This window comes from Micropterus salmoides, unplaced genomic scaffold, assembly GCF_014851395.1.
Source record: "Micropterus salmoides isolate LMB-PRFRI ecotype aquatic unplaced genomic scaffold, ASM1485139v1 Ms_hic_scaffold_13, whole genome shotgun sequence".
NCBI classification, from domain to species: domain Eukaryota; kingdom Metazoa; phylum Chordata; class Actinopteri; order Centrarchiformes; family Centrarchidae; genus Micropterus; species Micropterus salmoides.
In genome coordinates, this window is record NW_024040374.1 from 20,941,804 (window position 1) to 20,963,349 (window position 21,546).

The 21,546-nt window shown below is 41.1% G+C and overlaps 1 protein-coding gene across 2 annotated transcripts in view; it reads left to right on the plus strand.

Moving 5' to 3' along the window:
- The window catches only part of notch2 (notch receptor 2), a 51,826-nt gene that overhangs the window by 4,317 nt on the left and 25,963 nt on the right, over positions 1-21,546 (plus strand). For both annotated transcript variants that reach the window (XM_038716138.1, XM_038716139.1), the window contains exon 2: positions 10,113-10,194. In XM_038716138.1, the coding sequence (XP_038572066.1) occupies positions 10,113-10,194 (82 nt within the window). The remainder of the gene's footprint in view (positions 1-10,112; positions 10,195-21,546) is intronic.

Genomic DNA, 21,546 nt, shown 5'->3' on the forward strand with positions numbered 1-21,546 from the left:
TATAGACCTACTATGATTAAGGTCTTGAAGTTGAAATGCACAGCAGACAAGGCAAAAGTCAGTGGCACAGTGCTAACACAATGCCAATGCATGCTTCTCTACCAGTTTGCTTTTACTGACTTTGATCCTCCCGCATTAAATAAATACCAGTCAAAATGTGAATGAAGCTTTGTGCATGCCCTGCATGAACCACATGCACTGGTGCTATAGGAGGTGGTGTTTGCGACTGTGAAGGTCGAGGGGATTACAGAGCGTTGTGTCTGCACTGTTGAACAGGTTAGCAAATTAACAGGGAATTACTGCGGCCTGCATTCTTTGGCCAACACAGCCCCGTAATCCTGGAGACATTCAGGCAGGGCGACTGGAGTAATGAACCAAGCAGGCCACATCAGGCAGGACAAGGAGGGAAACTTTAGAGCGCTTTTCATAAAAGAGCAGGTCTAGACCATACTCTGTGATGTTATTTACAGAAACTCAACAATTCCCACCAAGAACAAGCACTAGGCGACAGGGGCAGGTTTGTAATTGCTCACAGTATTCAGTTAGTCCTATGTTTAAGAACCACTTGTTATTTGTGCCATATAATCAGTCTCATTTCACTACTTGGATGCGGATGAGTAAACTAGGGCTGCAACTAATGATTATTTTCATTATCGATTAGTCTGTTGATAATTTTCACAATTAATCGATTAGTTGTTTGGTCCAAAATGTCAGAAAACAGTTAATAGTTTACAGTTTCAGTTTACTATCATATAGGATAGAGGAAGATACTTACATTTGATAAGCTGAAATCAGCAAATTTGGACATATTTTCCATTCATCAAATCATTATTATAAAATTATTTTAATAGTTGACAACTTATTGATTAATTGACTAATCATTGCAGCTCTAGAGTTAAATAGACTATTTTCAATTCAGTCAATTTATTGTAAATTTGAATTGAAACTAGCAGTGAGGATGATAACCTGGCGGTGCTGGGTTACCTGTGCTGAATGAATGTAGGTGGGACACAGGATCTTCTGGTTTAAACACAGTGTTTAACAATAAAGACTCGGCTCTGGTCAACCATTTGCTTCTACTGCTTGTCACCCACGGACACACCTGTTGTCTTTAAACCTCTACTCTCATTATCTATCAAATGGTTTTATAATAAAATACTGAAGGAGGGGAGAGAGAGAAGTTATGTTTGGCCAAACTACACCAGAGGAAATCATTTGTAACGGTTAACCATCCATTATCTGGAGTTTAGATGAAAACTTAAACTGAAATACATCTGAAATAAATGAATACTAACAAATCAAAATGTACCAAAATCTGCCAAAGCATGAGATCTGAAATATACTTAATATTAAAGTGAGTTGCAGGTTTTTCTGCAGACATGGTATTGTATGTACAGTGTTTCCCCTAGGATGGAGTTATAGCAGCAGAAGTAAAGCAAAATTTTTGTCTGAATATAAAACCCCAACACAACATGTTTCAGCAGTATTGCTCTTGTGTCCATGAGCACGCGCTGCACATCAGAATAGTTTAAAACTTCAGTGTTTTCCCAATTTAATGTGAGCTTTAGCTGAATGTTTTGGTGTTAGTGGTCATGGTCAGAGTGGTGGGGGGTTTGTTGGTCCTCCCCCAAGAAAATTTTTACATTTTCCAATGACAAATATGTAATTTCACATCACATTGGGCCATTATTTTCACCATATGTCTGAAGAAAGAGTTTGAAAAGCTCTTTTTGTGTGCAATATGCGAAACCTCCTCCCTTCTGAGGTGCATTTTATTTGCTTTAAAATCCAGAAAGAAACGTCTCCTCATTAGCTTAAAAGGACTAGTTTCCATCACTAATTTGCTTTACTAATCTCAGCTCCTCCTGTCAACACCGTCCTTTCTTTTCCAAAACTACTTTTTCAGACTCATCTGAAAAATAATTGAATCAGTCTGTATAAGACAGAGCTGCAGGCTACACCAGTTTACTCTCAGATTGTAACTGATGTTCTCAACATTGGACAAGTAGGCAGTAATAAAATACAGCTACCAGTTCCTTTCTATTGAGCTAATGTTAAGTTGCATAGCAGCCAAAAGACGCAGCCTGCTGTTCAAGCTTTCCTGCTCAGCTCGGTCTGAAGTGGAGTGGGGATGTTAGCTAACTTAGCGCTAACATGCTTCACTTTTTCAGCAGGTGGGGAAAAAACAGACTTGGTCTTGAGAAGCCGACACACCGTAACCGACACCGTACATTTACTGCCAGAATATTTTCCCCTGCTCGCATTCACCGTCACTTTCTGACGCTCGGACAAACACTCGCTACGCACCTCCCGATTCCTTACAGGAGTTACACTGTTAGCATTTAGTGTTGCCGTGCTCGAACAGTGTGCGAGTGAAAACATTTGTAGCGCATAGTTTAATTATCGTGGGAAATTTTATTAGCGGCGGTCATAATTAGGGGAAACACTGATATATGTTATTTACATATTTTAAATGATTAGACTCATGGACACAGTCTGTCAAAGGCTCCAGTAATTGAAGTTGAACAAACAGATAGTTGGAGTTTAAACAATCTGGAAATAATGTGAATGTAACTGCACATGTCTGCACAGTAGTTCTCAGTTTTTCTTTATTATATAAAAGTTTGGATCAAAAAAAAAGTTAGGATATGAGTGAGCAAGGGAAAATCCCTACATTTGCCTCATCTGGTCTGCTCTCCCTGTTTCTCCCTCCAACACACACACACACACACACTGAGCCAGCAGGCCAGTTTTAGATGAGACTCTCCCAACTTTTCCAAGTAATCACAACAGCAAAGCGACCGTGTCACTTGGCAGGGTAATAACTGGGGATGTCCCAATCAAGATTTTTGTCCTTCATTTTAATTTTTAACAGCTGAAACTACTTAATATCTTTGCTGCTAGTCTGTGGCTCATTTCTGTTGAATAAGTCCAGGGATAGGTTTCTGTGTTTTAACATCAGCTGGTGTACATTAAACAGAGGATTGGAAATGGATCAGGGTTAATAATGCTGATATGGTTGCATTAAAAATGCCTTTCTTTGTCCTAATAATGATCCAGGAGATGAGCTTGAGACATTCCTACTAATCACGCGCCTTTGCTGTTTCTGCTGGCACTGATTTGTGTCTTACAGTATGTCACAACCCTGTAAACTGCAGCTGACCTGGGAGACTGAAGCCTTAACGTCTGCATGGTTCCTCTGCTGTTTGAGTGGGCCAGTAAAGCTTCCCTCAGGGCTGTAGTGTTTAGTTTGAGCCTCATCTCACTCCTTCCTTGTGGAGCGCAGTGTATTTTATTGCAAGTTACCATGACGACTGTTTGGCCTGCTGTATTTGGTGGCTTGTACAGCAATTCCAGGAAATGGGGTTACTTCCTCACTCAGCGCGAACAACTTCCTGCCCTCCGCTGTATGGACGTACGCCAGGGCTCAGGGACACCCGCTCGTGTGGAGTCTTTGTCTGTATTTTCGTAATTACTTCCCCATCTCAATCCTCAGCTTTTAGCTCAAGCCCATCTGTCTCTCTCCTGCCCTCTTTGTATCTCTTTGACAGTCTTTTTCTTTTCTTCTTGTGACATGGCTGGATCCCTCCAGGGACCCACTGTGGTGTCAGTGACAAAGCAGTGGCGAGTGCCGAGGGAGGAACCAGCGTAATGCCAGCTGAGCACAACAACTCCCTCTCTTTACCCCCCCCCCCCCCCCCCCCCAATTAAAGGCCGTGATTTCTGTGATTCCTTACTTAGACTTTATTCACATGGCTCGGAGATTTCAGTTTTTACAGATTCTCACAGAAAAATACCCAAATTTAAAAAGAGGAGAATGGTAGAAACTTATTTTTTACCTGGAATTTATGTCATCATGCATCCAGAAGTTGTTGTGGCTGTTCACCACAGTTCTCAAAAACCAAGATCCTCTGGCAATGGGGGCAGCGCAGTAAATGCTTCTAGTAACAGAAAGTGAAAAGTTAAATGGAGAGAGCCTACTGATTATGTTTTATATAAGTTTTATTTTGTCCAAAACTTTTGCTAACTTGTATAACTCGTAACATTTTTGCCAAGGAAAACAAGCCATTGGTGTTTTTTTTACATTTCAGTTATGAGGCTTATCATGCGTTTTCATTTCTGCTTTCCGCTGGTGTTTTCTCTCATTTTTGAATAAAGAAGTCTCCTCTGATGAACGTGTTGCATGTAGGGCTATTGTCAGCAGTGGGCTTTACATGCAACAATGGCCCAGCCTGGAATCAAACAGGTGACTTTGTGGTTATGTACACACCAGACACCTCTGCTATTTCTATTCTTATTTTGAGGCTTTCTGGTAGGGAAGATATGATAGTTAAATTCCATCTGAAATTCAGTTGCATTGTTTTGTCTGCTCCAGCAGACTGTAAAGAAGATGTCTTATGTATTGAGTCTGATAGAATAGCTAAGGCCTATCCCTGTAGTTTCACCTAGGGAGATGTGTGCTAAGTCGCATTGTTACAAAAAAATACAGTACAGTACAGTAAACAGTACATTTTCTGAATTCAAGTTTCTCTCTTTCAGTGAACTAAGTTCCTTGTTAAGTCATCCTAAAACATATTTCATTCAAAGGTGACAGAAATAAAATAAATCTCAACAAAACCGTCTCGTTTAGTCAACTTTTCTAACAATCACCAGCTCTGGTTTCATTGAGAAAAACTCTTAATTCAGAGTTAGGTGAAAAATATTATATATATTGACTCACTGCCGCTGCCTGTGCCTCTCTAATGCTTGACTTCCCTCTCGCTCTTCTTCTCTTGACGCCTCGCATGTCTTCTTTGTCCCCGGAGTCAGACTCCTGGTTGGAGCCGCTGTATATCCCCTCGGTACTGTATTCAGTGTCGTCAAACTTGCCTCCGTCAGTCTCGGAGGCTGTATTCGGTCCTGGTTCATTGGGAGGCTGCTGACCTGGTTCTGTTGCCCGTGTGACACCAAATCTATGACCCATCAGATTCCATGTCCCAAATGGGAAGTTAAGCCCTCAGGGCTTTCTAACACATAGTTGACCTTGTGAAGCGGTTGCATTTTGGTTAGCTTAAGGCACCAAAACTACTTGGTTATATTTAGGAAAAGATCGTAGTTTGAGTTTAGACCCAGAATCTGATGGGTGATAGATTTTGGTTCAAAACCCGCTCGCCCGGCTCCAGTTCTGGTGCACATTCTGGACTCTAATAGGAGCTAGTAGGACCACTAAAGACTTGTGCAGCCAATGGCCTTGTTTTTGACACTACACAACTTGTCGTCTTGTGACGGGAGTCTTGAAATTGTTGTGGCGTTCACACTCGGTGACAGGGGGTCACACACTACACGAGCTGACAGCGGTTGTGTCACCCGACGCTGGTCTCCAAATGTTTTGTCAAGAAAACATGTGAAATGTGAAATGGAAAATGACGCGAACCTACACACGAAACAGCTGTTGTTTGTTGTTATAAAGATGGCATTTATAAAGACAAAAATATGGGTGAAGGAATAGATTTGCACACACAGGTAGCAGGGATTGTCTGAGCTACAGAGAGAGCTGGAGGGAAGTAAAAATGGTTTTGCAGTGAAAAAGTAGCTGCCCCTTCTGCCAGCTGCCTGCATTCATTGGCTGGATGTGAATATTGAGTCCCCAGACTCTTCCAGATATTTGGCATGCTAGATATCTGGCTGGCATCTGCGAACTGTCAGGGAGCCGTTTTGATGCGTCGTTGAGTAGTTCACACATAACGACAGGCAACTGCAGATCGATCAGTGATTTACCCCCGATTACAGCCCGATGGTTGCCGAACTCACTGACCGGCATATCGGGCAAAAAATCGTGTAGTGTGAACTAGGCTTAAGTTAGCTGTGCAGCTAACTTAGCTAGTTAGCTCAGTTTTGTATTCACGAATGTCATCAAATTTGCCAGTTTGACGACAGTGAATACAGTACCGAGGTGATTTACAGCGTCTCCGACCAGAAGTCTGACTCCGGGGACAAAGAAGACAGGCATCAAGAGAAGAAGAGCAAGAGAGAAGTCAAGCATTAGAGAGGCAGCAAGTAAACTCTGTGAATTTGATGACATTCGTGATGACATTCGTGATGACATTCGTGGCTCCCTCTGCGTTGGAAGTATGAATTTGACAGGAGGAGAGTAGTCCCAGTTATTACACATTGCACCTTAATGCTTTTCATGTAGTGGAATAAGCCAACATCAAGTCATGACTAAACAGATTCTTCTCATTCTTCGTCTTTTTAAAAAATGTACATAAAAACAGGAAAAATACCAATTGCTACTGCTTGTATAACCTCACTTATTTTCTATGCAGCAGCACAGATTTCCTTTGTCAAATCTACTCACTGACACTCAGCAGATCAGAAGGTTCTCCCTCTTTTTGTTAAGAGTTTAGGATTCATTGTATACATTTTGTCTCTTTTGTTCTTTCTCTCAGAAGCACTTTGTAACTATGTTTGAAAAGTGCTGCTGAGGTCAATGAGGAAACGCGCTTTGAGGTGTGTGTGTATAGTCTCTGTTTTCACATGCTGTAATGACATTTTTACAAATACAGTTTCCATTAGCAACAATCACACACAGCTCTCCTCCCACCAGATCTAACCCCCCGTCACCTTTTTACACACACGCATACACACACAAGACACACAAACACAAGACACACATCCAGCTGTAAGATGGTGGTAGTAGGGCTGGGAGATATGGCCAAAGATTTGATCACAATAAAAAATTTCATATCATTCAGTATCAATAATTATCACAATAAATGTCAAATCATTATTTGTTTAAAGGCTGATTTTTTTGATTGAAAGTTGAAGAAACCAGATGGTTAATTGTGGTTTTAATCTATTCTTTATGGTCAGAACATGACAAACACTTGATGCCAAACAGTGGATCACTTAACAAATCTGAGATAGAACATTCAAAACGATAATTATAAAATATTTTTTTCAACAAATATGCATGACTAAAATTAATTACAGTCTTATGTTACTTTTCCTCAACAAAATATCTTAAAAGAAAAATTAAGTTCTTGTTCATGATTCAAATTAATTAAAGCAAACATGTACTGAACATTTTTTTGAACATTTGTTATATTGTTTTTGAGGAATATTATATTGTGATAATTATCATCATTGTTTTATTGCCCAGCCCTAGGTGGTTGTGAGTCAGGAAGGGTCCAAATAATAGTAATAATTTGTACAGGTAACTGAGTTTCTTCTCAGCTCACACCATCTGCCTGTTTTTTCACTGTTTACTTTGTCGATTGGGTCTTATCAAGGCTCTCTTTCGTGGGAAACTTTCCTGACCATGGTTCATTGATAGTGAAGTGTGAGAACATCCAGGTAGAGAGGATGCAATGCTGGTGATATTAATCCGGATCACAATACACTGGTCAGTCATGTGTGTGAACATTTTGTTTGTTTTACTTTAGAGAGATGGAATGCAGAAACCTTTTCCAAACTTTCAGTCTGGAAATTGGTGACCTGTACATCATGGCGTACATTTTTGTGTGCATGTGCGTGTTAAAATGGTGTAATAGGAGGCTGGTTGTCCCAAATCTGGTAAGATCATTGCGCCTAGCATTACGACAGCGTGCACGGGAAGCTCATCAAACCAGTCACAGAGTGACATCAGCTTTTTCCTGTCTCTGCTCTCTTGCTTACACTCTGTACTCCCTCTGAATTATGCAGTGGTCATCTGGGGGCTCTTCTTCCTCCCCCTCAGCATTACTTCTTTTTTTGCTGATTATACAATCGTCTGCTTGCTGCTAGGTGACTGGTATCCTCTCCCACCTTCTGGTGTGTTTTAGATCAAGATTTACTGAGCAGTAATCCCATTTAAGTAAGTCCTTTTTTAGTGTTGAAATTAGAAGCAGATTTAACACATGTTTGCATTAAATTTGGACTTAAACATGATCAAAACTAAAAGTGAAAGTTCCACTCTGTCCCTGGTTTAACCGCACATGTGTGGATTTTCTGCTGTCTGGGCTGTGTTGTGTTATTATGTGAGCATGATTTTTGTGTGTTGACTCATTGCAAGTGTGCATACCGTATGTCTGCATAGAACAAAAATAGTCCCAAAATAGCACACTATTTTCTGTGGTCTCATGTGCTGCAGCAGTAGTCTGATATAAACTCCTGCTTTATTACAGTGGGTGTCTGTGCAATTGTGCACATAAAGGCATGCGTGTGTGTGCGTGCTTGTGGGATTATGAATTTCACAGTGGTTTACGTACGGTATCCCCATGTCTAATGGACTATGTATTTCACCCTGTCTCTAAGGCATTAGTCTGCCCTCGCCCTCTGACAGGACAAGTTCAAAGACTGGACCCTGAATGCCCTGAAAGCACTTAAAGTGCCTTCACAAGGACTCCTCTACTAGAGATGTGATTAATCTAGGCGCAGGAAGTAACACGATGGCTGAGCGCACTTCCTGTAATGCAATGACTGTTTTGTGAAGACATTGTTGGCGTTTCTTCAAAATCAGCTGACCTACACTCAGTTTTGTAAAAAAAAAAAAAAAAAAAAAAAAAAAAAAGATAGAGCTTTGTTCTGCAGAGTGGGGCTACATCACATAAACACAACATGTTAATATAGCAACGTTTGTATGACCAGTGCGAATGATTTGTAGCAGTTTTGCCTAATTAATCACACAACAATGGTTTCCTTCATATGGCTACTGTATCACATAAATAAAGACTGAGAACACCACACTTTTGTCTGGCATGTTGAGTTGGCATGGTGTGCGTGAAATCCACTTGAGCCATGTGTCTCTGGCGAGTTGATGGCCATACAATAGCGGATGTGTCTGACTATGAGTGTTTCATTGGCGGCAAAATAGTTGGGCTTTGTTGTCTTCCTAAAGGCTCATTTCTGTCTGCCTGCCCATCCGGCCGCCCTGTGACCACTGGCTGATTTCAGGCTGGCTTTTCATAGGTGGCGAGCCGTCTTCTTTATCTCTTTAAGGATGAGGGGAAAGTGGGGAAACTTAGGTGTTAGGGAGTGTGTGTGATGGGGTACCTTACCACCTCTGCTGACCAGTTTTCTGGGGGAAACCCTGAATGAGTCTTGAGCTTTGAAATTTGAGCAATGAAACACTGCAAGCAAGGCTTGCACTACCCAGCTTATGAGTCTCCAGTAATTATATTTTTATTTTTGGCACATTACGCATGAGGACATCATCATTATGGTGTCTCTCCAGGAGTGTATTTCACTCCTCTCCCATCCTGCTCCCACAAAAATGATCCTGTTCCTGAAGAATGACTCCTGTCCCATCCTATTACCAATAACAAAATAATGTTTGTTCATATTAGAAATGCATCTTTACATATAAAAATAAAAATACGATTCCTGCCCCGCCCCATTCCGTTGACTGTTTTTTCCTGTCCCGTTCCAGTCTTGTGATGAATAGTTAAATTGACTACCATCCTGCAGGAATCCCACAGGAATCCCATGACCCACAAGATTCCCGAAAAAGCCTCTACTCTCTATGTCTATGTCTGTGTTAGGGTTGGGCAATGCCTACAAAATTTCTATCGGACGATGGCTACAATGAGACATCAGGTTTAAAGCAAAGAATAATAATGTTCGTGGGGATTAAAACCTGCTGTCACAGGGTGGTATAATGTGAAAAATTGAGATTTACAATCACAATGCCGGCTTAACGTCATGATGTCTGTCAGCCATCGCTGATGGACGATGGCATCGTCTATCAGCCCAACCCTAGTCTGTTTCTAGACACATTAGTCAGGAGCAAGACATGATGGACACTGCGTACAATTATACCTGGTGGATAACTGTACAGTAGATAGCTGACTAGGAACAATCATTTCCACAATCTCTACATTTTAATGAGGAAACTGAAATTCCTGAAACTTATACAACATTTTATCGTTTTAAGGTGTGAAGACTGTCTTAACATACCCCAGGGTCAGTATGTGAAAGACAAACCTTTCTGAATCTGTGTTAATGAATGGATTAATTAGCTTAGTTAGCAGTACCATTGACGTATGTAATTAAATGGTCACACTTAAAATATTGCCAATATTTTGACTGAACATTTAGCTGTTGAAGTGCCTCCCTGATTGTCTACTCTCTAACTCTTCTCTTGTCTCTTGCAGCTCTGCAGTGTATGGATGATAAGGCGCCTTGTGTTAACAACGCTACATGTCTGACCTTTAGCAATGGCACTGAATACTGCAGGTAAGATTGACTGACTGGGTCTCTGACCAAACACACAGGCTTTTCAGTTTAATAGTGCTGTCACCCCAACCCTGTAATAAAAATGTGAACACAGCAATAAAAACACCTCATAAGGGGATTGTTGGATGTGAAAGCCAGTAAGGAAATAGGGGTTTTTATATCAACCCCAGCCTGTCCATGGGACCCTTAGATTTTGCTCAGGGACAGAGGAAGGTATAAAAAACTGCTCTATCTGACAAAGTACACCAGTGCTGGGAACAATACCAATACACACATATCCACCTCCAAGATGTTATTTGGGACATTTTGGGGGTTTTGTTACTTACTCCCATGTTGCTATAGAATTGATAGCTCTTATGTTTCCAACATTTTTACTGCCCACTGATTTGTTGTTGCTGAGGGATGTCGAGACATTTGTATTACATGAGAAAGACACATATTCAGTGTAATTCATGAGAGGAAACAATCTGAAACATGGTTGTTTGAATCAAAATGACAAGTAGACTAATCATAACTACCGCACACGTTTAGTGTAGACTTTTGTTTCCTGGCACATGTCATGTTGTTGTGGAAACCTGAAGCATCCTGCAAGTGAGTCTCTCCTACCGGTTGTGCAATCAGACCATTAAAGAAAAGTGCTGTAGTATAGAGGAGAGCAGTGGCCTGTTTGATCTATAACTTCCACTTTCTGACAGCTTAGCCTAGTTTGTAATTAAGACTGAGCCTATTTATATTTACATTGCCACTCCCGAGCCAAATTCTCAACGAAAACACACCATATCTGGTTCATGAACCTGATCATTTTTCGTCAGTTGTGATGTGAATCGCACTCCGTGTCTGTTCCCAGAGATTTTGAAATTTCAACACACTGCAACATTTCTTAATCAGTGTTTGACATTCCCTTTGTCAAATTGAAGGTCAGATAGACATTGTACTGCAGGTGCCAAGAAGCTTGTTGTCTGTGTGTGTGTGTGTGTGTGTGTGTGTGTGTGTGTGTGTGAGCCAGTTAGACTCTTCATAAAGACGAGAAACATGAGGAATATTCTTTTATTCCGATTCAACTACTGTGTCACTATAGACAGAGGATCTTAAAGTCAGTTCTGTAATAAGTGTATAACCATACAGACAACCAGTGACACCAGGATGGGTGTGATCGTCCTGCATCTAGTTAGTGCAGTGTGGCAACTGAAGTAGTGTGGTGTGGGTGATGGCTGTTTCAGGCCAGTAATAAAGATGTGATGAAACAAAGGACAGCTCGACATATGCAGCTTTTAATTTTGGAAATGTTTCTGAGGTGGAGGAAACACAAATGGATTGTCTTGGTTAGATGATTTTCAAAGAAGAGGCCTGGATCAAAAATCACACCCAAATTCAGAGCTGTGTTTTTAATATAGGCCGACGGGCATACAGTACCAGTAGGACAGGGATTTATGCCAATACTTCCTGGCATATGACTCTGAAACAACACTCAAACAGTTTGCAGCAGTTTAAGGCTTGACCACATCCACTAAGGTTTAGGTTTTTATGTTTGTTTTTATTAACTTTATAACTATTTAATTGCAATGGTAAATCATATGACAATTTTTAGTTTATTTATTATACACAGGAACTGGTAATTGTTCATTTTTGCAAATTCTAGGACTATTAGATTTCTCTTGTCTTTACTCTTGCTCCTGCTCTGCTAAGCTGTCTCTATTCCTGACCAGTAAAGTCTGTACTATTTCTTTGAATTAAAAGATGATATTGAGGATAAAAGAAAAAAACAACAGAGGACAACACAGGAGTCTCTCAGTTTGAGAAGAGTCAGCTGACAGAGCGCAGGCCTACGGTTAGACAGATTAACGAATCAATCAATTCTTTCTGCTGTCCACAAGCAAACATGAACAACTACACACTCATACACACATGTACACACAAATGGATGCACTTGCCTCTGTCTGGCCTGTCTGGTCCTGTCTGCACTGGGCTGCTGGACAAAAGGCTCATTGTTTGAAAATGTAATTATGTGTTTATTGGTCTCCTCAGTGTATTAAAGGCAGCCGGTTGTGAGTAAACAGTCACTTTGGCATTTTGGCTCGGACCAGCCTAATGATGTCAGATGGATCGTATCTAAGGTCGGACTGAAAGTAACTAAATACACACAGTTAACAGCCAGGCCTATATTAGTAGTGTGTGTAATGCAAAGACATTTTAATGCATTTCTAGTTTACAATTAGCCAGCCTGCTTTTTAAATGCTGAGAGCGGGAAGCAAGAGCAAGTGGTATCAAGTTAACTTAACTTAACTAATCAAGTTCTTTATGTAATAACAGGAAAAGGATGTTTATGCATTTTTGCAGGTGAGGACAGTATTGTGTTAGTTTGATATCCGTAATGAAACAGATCCACAGTGAAGACAAGGTCCTGTTTTGATTAGCGACAGGATGAGCTTCTATGCGTGTTGTCATTACTCACCTTGCCTCTTCTGCAGAGATCTTGGAAACACTGGAAAACAGATCTACTCTAGTCATATGTATGTGTCTGTTTTACATCTTTTAACTCCTTTTAGGGACTTTTTTCACTTAGGCTACTTCTTTTTGTTTATGAGATCGAAAAGGAGAAGACACTTTTAATAGGTGCCTGCAATTCCATAGCATGGACAATGGAATTTGCAAAAAAACTAATTTGAAAAATGTCTTGGAAATGCATATGTGAATGGGAAGCTCAGGTGCCTCATTTTTGACACGCAAAATGTTGTGATAGAGACTTAAAGTGCATGGGAGAGGTCGACTAGCTGACTGGTAGGGCAGGGTGCAACAAAGCTGTCTAACCGGTGATACTGCAAGCCATGAACCTTGGGTGTGAGAAAAGGTGTGTGTTGTAACTTACATCTTTGCTGAAGGGATACATGAATAGTTCCTGATGAGATATTGGCTAAGATCATGGAAACAGGTCAGGATTTCTGACACTGACATTGAGTCTGACTGACTGAGTTAATACCTGAGCAGTCCAAGCAAGAGTGAGGCTGCACACATTATGTTGTCCAAATCCTATTTTCCTCCAGAACAAGATCTCTTTGTCTGCAGTTGGGCTGTGGTGCAAACTGTTTAACTCCCCCCTCCCTCTCAATGCCTTTTTTTCCCTCACTCTCTTTTTCTCTTGCAGTCACTGTCATGCCTTTATGTTTATTTTTTTTTCTAAAAAGGAAAGCTTTTCTGAAGAGTGAGGGGAGAGAGTTACAGTGTTGTGTAGACCTGTTGCCTGTTTGATCTGACAGGTAGAATTTGCCTTTGGGGCAGACAGAGGAAGAGAAAGGGCCAAAAGAAAATTTTCAGGTAATTTGAGGAGGAATACCTCGGAGCACAACTCTTTACTAATGATGAGAGAGCAGGGAAGAGGGGGGAAGGGAGAAGAGGGAGAAGTTGAGCAGAGTGAGGAGTGTAATTTCCCCCTTGCTACACCTCCTTCATCAAACTGTCACTCATCAATCCCTCCCTCTGCTTTGGGGATTCTGATGCCTCTGGACACAACTCACCAGGCCTTTAATCCTTCTCCCACAACCCCACTATGTTTTAGATCGTCATCATTTTGCCTTTAATAATAAATAATTAAATAAATAAATAAACTTTATTAATATACCTGCTCCACCTCCCATTCATATCTTTTTGTTTGTAGAGCTTTGTTGATGACATTTTGCTCTTTTGCTCTGGCTGTTGTTTTCTTATTAGTATCAGTCAACTCGTTACTTCACAGAAAGCTCTGGTGTGATTTCACATCCACATCTCTGAGTCTCATGTTGTTAGGTTAGAAAGGGGGTACCGGAGTAAACAGAGGGATAAGGAAACAGACAAAGAAGAAAGATGGTTTTGACCAGTCACTCCTCTTTGCTCCGCACCTCCACTCAGACACCCACTCTCTCTCTCCCACACGCACAGAATTGAACTGGGATGACACATGATCCAAACAAAAGCCAACAAACCCTAGAGTTATAGATTGGAGCCCATAGCAGCGATTTCCCGCTCTTTCTCTCCAAAGACTTATCTCCTTCCCACAACCCAGCTTACAACACTGTCGATGTGGTGGAACCACAATGATAAGAGTTTCTTTGTGTATATGTTTGCATATGCTCTCCGTCTGCATGTGTTTCTGTGGAGAGTTAGGGGCACCTTGAGCCTGGGGCAGGTTCACGTGTTCGAACAGATACGTCTGAAGTCACATTCTTCTCATTTGAGAAGCTGTAACCAGCAGATGTCTTGCATTTTGGCTTGATAAATAACTTTTAAAATTGAATTTATCAAATATTCAAATAGTTGTGAGGCTCAAATGATTCATCGAGAAACTCAAATAACTCGATGGTTATGCAAATTCTTTGCATCGATGCTTTGTATAATCCCAGTGTTTCCCATAAATTAACGAGACCATGGCGGCCCGCCATAGTTTCAAAATGAACCGAAAAATATTTTTACATCTCATAGTATATTACAGACCTCTAACGTTGTGTTTTGTGGGCGCTGCTCCGTGCTAATGTAAGCTCGCACACTCAGACACTTTGGCTTCCGACTTGAGACAACCACTTTTCTTTTGACGTAACTACGGTAACGTTAATGGCCTGTTTCTGTCACTCATTTGTGAGAAGGCGATTAAGCTAGCCATGCCTACATTTGGAGTGCACATGTATTAAAGCCTTCATGGTAAATCCACTGTAACGGACCAGTGTGTTTTGTGTGTGACGAGTGACAGGCAGGTTAGCGACTTTATCCTGTCAGTTTCGCTCTTTACAATGACAAGTGTTGCAGTATGAGAGTCCTACCTGAAGAGAGGCTGTGAAGTCTTCATGTTAACGCCATACAAGAACCACATACAACATTATTTATCAAGTTCGGACTCTGGTTGGACTTAATGAATTTAGCACAAGGATACACACAACGCCCGGTTTTCAAAATAAGGTGTCTAGACAGCATGGAAATAAGATTAATTGGATTATATTCACAGAAAGTATAAAATATATTACATGTGTCCAATAAAAGTAAATAAAACAACAATAAAATATTAGGGAAATTACTTATTCTGTCTTCTATTGTTTGATTTTTGGGAAAACATTAAATAAATTTGTTGACTTTTGTTGCTGTTTCATCACTATTTATAGCTATACAATGGATTTATGATGAAATAGTTTATTAGAGCACAACATTGTTTACAAGCGTACCTCTTAATTTTGCACCAAATTAGCTGCATTTAACTTTAAAATGTACAAAACTTTCTTATGGGGGCATGCCCCCGGACCCCCCCGGTGAGAGGGTTCAAGGCCCACCCACCATAGTCTAGAACTAAAGGGTAAAACACATAAGCATGCAGACGAACACCAGGCTGCTTGGAGATTTAGAGATTCAAACCCGCTCCCGGAAAGAGGAAGCTTTACAAAACAGTGGGGAATGTAGCAACCAGACCATAAACCCACATACAGTAAGGTGACAAGTGGCTCTCTGTCACACATTGATGATGACACCGTGGGGTCAAAATTACCTCAGATTTGTCACAATGTCACACATTCTTGGCATGAGTACCGTGACGTAAAGGCTCTAAACAGTGTGAGTTTTAGTTTATCTTCACTTGGCTCCATTCGGTCATTCAGCTGACAAACAATTTCGCTCTGTCGTGTGCCAGTGAGGAAGTTCCAGGAAAACTTTCGAAATAAAGAAATGCCAGAGAAAAAAAACACAATTAGCTGCAGTTCAGTTATTAAGTTAAGTAGAGAGTGTACACTATATTCATTTTTGTTATAAATTTCTAAATGACTAAGTGGTGGACTATGCATTGCATCAACCTAGATATGGAGTTTTCATAGCCCGACAGACCTATTGTTGGAGATCCCACTTTAAACAACCACAGAAACAGGATAATGACAGGCAACATAGAGAGACAGGCAGATGGAGCGTTCAGAGAGAAAATGGGCCCTGTGCTGTCTTACCACAGCCACTCTGATGAGTCTTTTTGAATGTGTTTCTAAACACAGTATGAGATTTTACCACATGCCCCTATTTTGGACTCCACCCTGCTCTGCACTCCTTTATTCAGTCTGCACTGCTTCTTTTCAGTCTGACTCCCTCTCTCTCTCATTACATCCTTCCTTTTTTTTCTTGTTTTTCTTTTTGATTAAGTCTTTTTTTCTGACGTTGACATCACTCTCACACCTCTTCTTTGATATTATTTTTGTTGGCTTTGCTCTTCTCTATGAAAACAAGACAAAAAAAACAATGCCGAGAAGTGTGTGCCCAAAAAAAACACCCCCACCCCACTTAAACTACATTGCTGCTAGATTCATAGTTTCCATCCCTCACCCCAAAAAATAACCCATAATTGAAGTTTACATCTAAGTTTAGGTGCATTTTAATTTTCCAGTGTAGAAAAGGCCTCTTCTCCTCTGCGGCACTCGCTGATGTACGGGCCTTAATGGTACACTGCTGCCAGTCTTCCATTGCCAGACCTAGCCACACACCACATTTATACTGTGGCGGCACAAGGGAAAGATCTGGCAGAACTCACTATCATTCTGTGATAGCCTCTTTACGATATCTGAATTTCAACAAGGGCTCCTCAAACTGCCACTGCTCTTCCTTAATATAGTGCTGGGGTTGATCTTTATCATATACTTTTTTAGATTGTTTATTTATTATCCAAAAGGGTGATGGAAACTACAAATAGGAACGAAGTAGAGAGAGCCACACATACATCACTGCTTCTCTGCCTTACCTTTTGGCTTTAGTTGAATTCTTGTCCCCCTGGAGACATGAATTAAAGCTTGTCCCAGGGTCCAGGCAGCTGAAATTTCAATGCTCAGAATGCTCATATTTTTGTGTGTTCACTAGTAGTAGCCATTGACCGGGCAGCCTACACAGAAATGCCGTCAAGCATTCAGTGTGGAGTCTTCTGAGAGAAGGTCACACACTGGTGTATCTCCTCATTGATGTATATATTAGCACATGCAAACCAGTCTCTGGGGCTCCTCAAACAGGTCACACAATTCACTGTTGAGGTCTAGAAAGTTCCCTCTTTGTGTCACTTCTGGGTCTGACTGTGAAAGATCATCTCAGTCCCGCAGGTGGTACAATGTCTGCCGAAAGCCTTTAAAGGCTTTCACATATAAAGAGTTTAGTCTCATGTAGTGACTAACAGTGCTAATTACTTTGAATCAGTTTGATTATTTGATAAGTGATTTTGCATACACTTGCAATAGCACCATATAAACCAGCCCACATGGCAGTTTCAAAACATAAGTTCTGTCTATGATCTGGATTACAGTTTCTCCAGATGTCTGGGTCTGATAGAGAGAACAGCAGCAGATTTTATGTAAATGAACATGTGTTTATTTGTGCAGCTCAACTTGTAGCTAAAATATCTTCAGTATGCCGAGCATTGTTTGCTTAGCTCAACCATCAAACTAAAAGCATAGCTATGCATTAAAGCAACAGCGAAGGTAGTAACGTGTTCTGCACTTGACTTGTGAGGGCCATGCATGCACACACAGGACTGCAGTACAGTGAACAGGCCACCTATGCTCTTGCCAAGCCACGGACTGATCCAGGGATTGAAATGTGAGCTGGTTTATGCTCTCCTTCTTTTTCCCGATTGCCGCGAGGGGGGGAGAGCATGATGAAGTTATTAAGCGTCGCTGAGACTAGACTAGTGACTGGAGGAGGAGCTGGTGGTGGTGGTGGGGTTGTAGTGGAGGAGAGGAAGGTAGAGAGGTAGGAGGAGACAATTAGCACAAAAGAAAATGGGAATTGGGGATGGGAGGAGAATGAGAGAGTAGGGGAGCTCAGGATGAAGGGATTAGGAATGAAGGAGGTGGGAGACATTATATGAGTGAGTGAGAATGAACTCACCCCCTCTCTGCTCATTGAAGCCTCCATGGCCGGCCAGGACAGCCAGAGGTCAGCATGAGGTAGAGGAGGAGGGGAGGGAGCGAATGAGGGAAGGAGTGAAGCGAGAGCGGGAGGGAGGGGTGTGCGTGAGATGGGGGCGCTAATGTGAACCAGCTGTAGAAACCTGACACCTCGAGAGTGGGTTAGAAATGAGAAGTGGAGGAGTGAGAGAAAGAGAGGGAAAGAAGGGCTGCAGGAAATTGCACAAAGTAAGAGAAGGATAGAGAAATCGAGCAAAACAAAGGATCCCATAGTTAAACTGGGCTGTAGAAACCCTCTCTGCTGAGTTGTTCATGAAAGTAGAGCTAACTGTGTACGTTAAGGTGTCCGTGGGCATTCATCTGTGTGCAAATTCGTTCCTGTGTTCTGTAGTGTGTATGAAAATGTGTCCAAATATTCACACCTCTTCCTGTGTTGTATTCAGTGACAAGTCTGTCAGTGTTATCTCTTCCTCAGTGAGACACCACTCCCTCCCAATAATGAGAATCATGCAGAGCCATGTCTGTTTGCCTCAGGCTCTAGTGATACAGCCAGGGGCTAATAATGAGCTCTCTATCTGGCAGGGAAACCTGAAGGACAGGGTGGTATCGTTTCCCGACGCCATGGCATTTGGTTCTGTCAACACTGGTTAGGTAGCAGTGATTTTGAATTTAATGGAGCTTACTGTGCATCTTTTCTGTCAGCACTTGAGAATTTTCCCAAAAATCTCACAAATATAAATAATTCTCTAAGGGTGCGTATAATACATTTTTATCTTCCTCAAATGATTTCCTAACCAGGCAAACTACAATGTTTCATCATTTTTCATTTATTCACTCTAAACTCAAAAGACTGTAATTAGGTTAAAAATTACAACAAAGCCCATGTTTCATATTTCCTCTCTCTCACTGACTTTGAAAATGCATCTCTCACTGACTTTGAAAATGCGTCTCGTATTCCACCATAGTTTTTACAGTGAGAATGTGCGAAATGTTCCCAGTGAAACGTAAACCTGCCATTAACCTGGACACGGTGTTCTTTGTGTGACAGCCTGCTAATGTGATGTATGTCACAGGGCAGAGGGCCATGCCCTTACTCCGTGAGAGGGGGCGGAGAAAAAAAAAAAGAGCAGCCCTAATTCCCAGGACGGATGACTTGTTGTGATATCACAGCCAAGCTGTGTTTGTGTTTAAAGTGGGGAGGGCTAACTTTGTGTTTGTGTATAGGCATGTGTTTTGGGGTGTGTAGCGGGGTTGCACTGCAGACATGCAGGGACAGGGACAGAGAAGGGGAAGAGGGAGGGTGACCATGTCTAATCTGACAGAGTTGAGGTGAGGAGGCACGAGGTCTGTCTTTTCTTTGAAGATCATACATCAGTAATCCACCATCTGGTTTGTTTGTTTACCAGCCCCTATAAGAGCATAAGCAAATAGTGTGTAGAGTGTAGAGAATATTGTTATATATTGAAAAGATAAGGCTGACGATATTTAATGTTTTGTTACTGTCATAAAATCCCTTGAAGAGACCAAAACAAACAATAGTATGTTAGTCCGTCTCGTACTGTCCAACGTGCCTTCCCTCGCTGTGCCTCTCAGCCTGTTCCTTCACTGTAAAGCTGTAAATCTTTAATAACTCGTCAACAAATGTGTACTTTCATGTTTTAAAAGGCCCAATAATCTAAGTAATCTCTGTAATCTAAGCACATTTTACTCATCTAGAATACATAATAGTGTTTTTGTTGGGGACTTTTTTCAGACGTAGCTTTGGTCCACTAGGCTCATTGATGTGTTTTTAATAGTTTTTGGACAACAATGTAAGTCTATGGAATAAGATAGATCAGGCTTTGGCTGCACAGACGGTACTAATTAGTAGGATCAATTCATTTGTTGACAATAAGAAAAATATAGAATATTGTCAGACCTATCCTTTAATCTTATAATAATACATTTAATAATAAAGAGCTTTCTGTGATAACTAGTCTGAACAAAACCTATAACCTATAATATAGGAAAACCTATAAAAATCATGAACGTGTAGCGAACGAAGTATTAAGGTGTTCATTCAATTTAGTGTTTTTTTGTTGGATTGTGTATGTGATAAACTGTGCATTTGTGAACCAAATGTGTTAGCTGAGAGTGGGAATTTGTTGGCAAATGTTGTTTGTCATATTTGACGAGACACTGGGTGACTCACATTCATCATAGCAGGCAGAAAACCACACAGAAGTGATTGATCTGTGAGATGTCTGCCTGGCATGATTCACCACTCTCCTACTTTCCCATGCGCTCACAACCTAATATCTTCAAGCTGCTTTGGGGTGGAGTCTCCACTAATAAATACAAGTTAGTAAGCGTGAGACTCCATTTCAAATCATTCCCCTCTCCACTGTTTCCTCTCGGTTTTATGTGGCTCATAATAACACCAATCGCTTCTTCCCTTTGATGTTTTTAAATGCTTGACAAATGCTTATTTGTGAATTAAGCATCGTTTTCATTTAGGATGGCTATGAAAGAGGGTATTGATTTGTATGTGTGTTTTTGTTACTGTGTGGTGTATCTCTGCTCTCGTTATTATGTTACCTGAGCCCCTCTAGGGAGGCGGGTTTAGAGGCCTGTGTAAGAGGCAGCAGGTCGCTCTGTCGCCCACAGTCCCCAGACAGCGTGTCTGCCATGTGCCATCCACCCACCCACAATGCAGCAGAGATGGCTGATCAAAATAGACACAGGAAATTACCTGACTAATAACATTTTTTACCCAGTAACAAAATAACACCTCTGACCAAGTACTGTCACACAAAGAGAAGTGGTGAGAAAAAGGTGGAGTTACTGTGAAAAAAACAGAGGAATAGAAAGTGAGGAAGGGATCATTGTCTCTGAGATCCATGTTGGACATGTTGTGTAATAATGTAATTTCCTCCCTGCTGCTCGGCATGCTGCTGAATCACTTTACTGAAAAAGAAATTGAAAAGATAGGGGTTGATGAATAAGCAGAGGAAGACCAAATGTGGTCATAACACTATAGATAATTGTTGCTTTTCTTTTATTCATACAGTTTTTTGTGAACCACTTGCAGTTTTTTCAGGAAAAGTTCCTTCCCTATACTGTGGACACATTAATGGAGATTATGGCATTACTCAAACTTTGACAGGAATATTGTTAATCTATTACATTGACTAAATAATTGCTGGTGCTTTCCACTTGTTGTCATGTTTCTGCCAGGCTTCAGTCAACAACTTCCAGATAACTCCACCTCACATCCTTCCACATTTGAACTTCTTCTTAGCCATCACTGACCCCAGTTTAACCCTTACACCAAGCTCATCTTCCCCTTTTTCTCACACAGAATGTATGTCTTAACAGCACAGGTTGTATCTGTAATCTAAGGGTTTGTGGTTCAATTCTTGTCTCATCATAACAGCATGTCAAAATGCCCTTAAGCAAGACACAATGCCTAACTTCTTCTGTCATGCAGGTC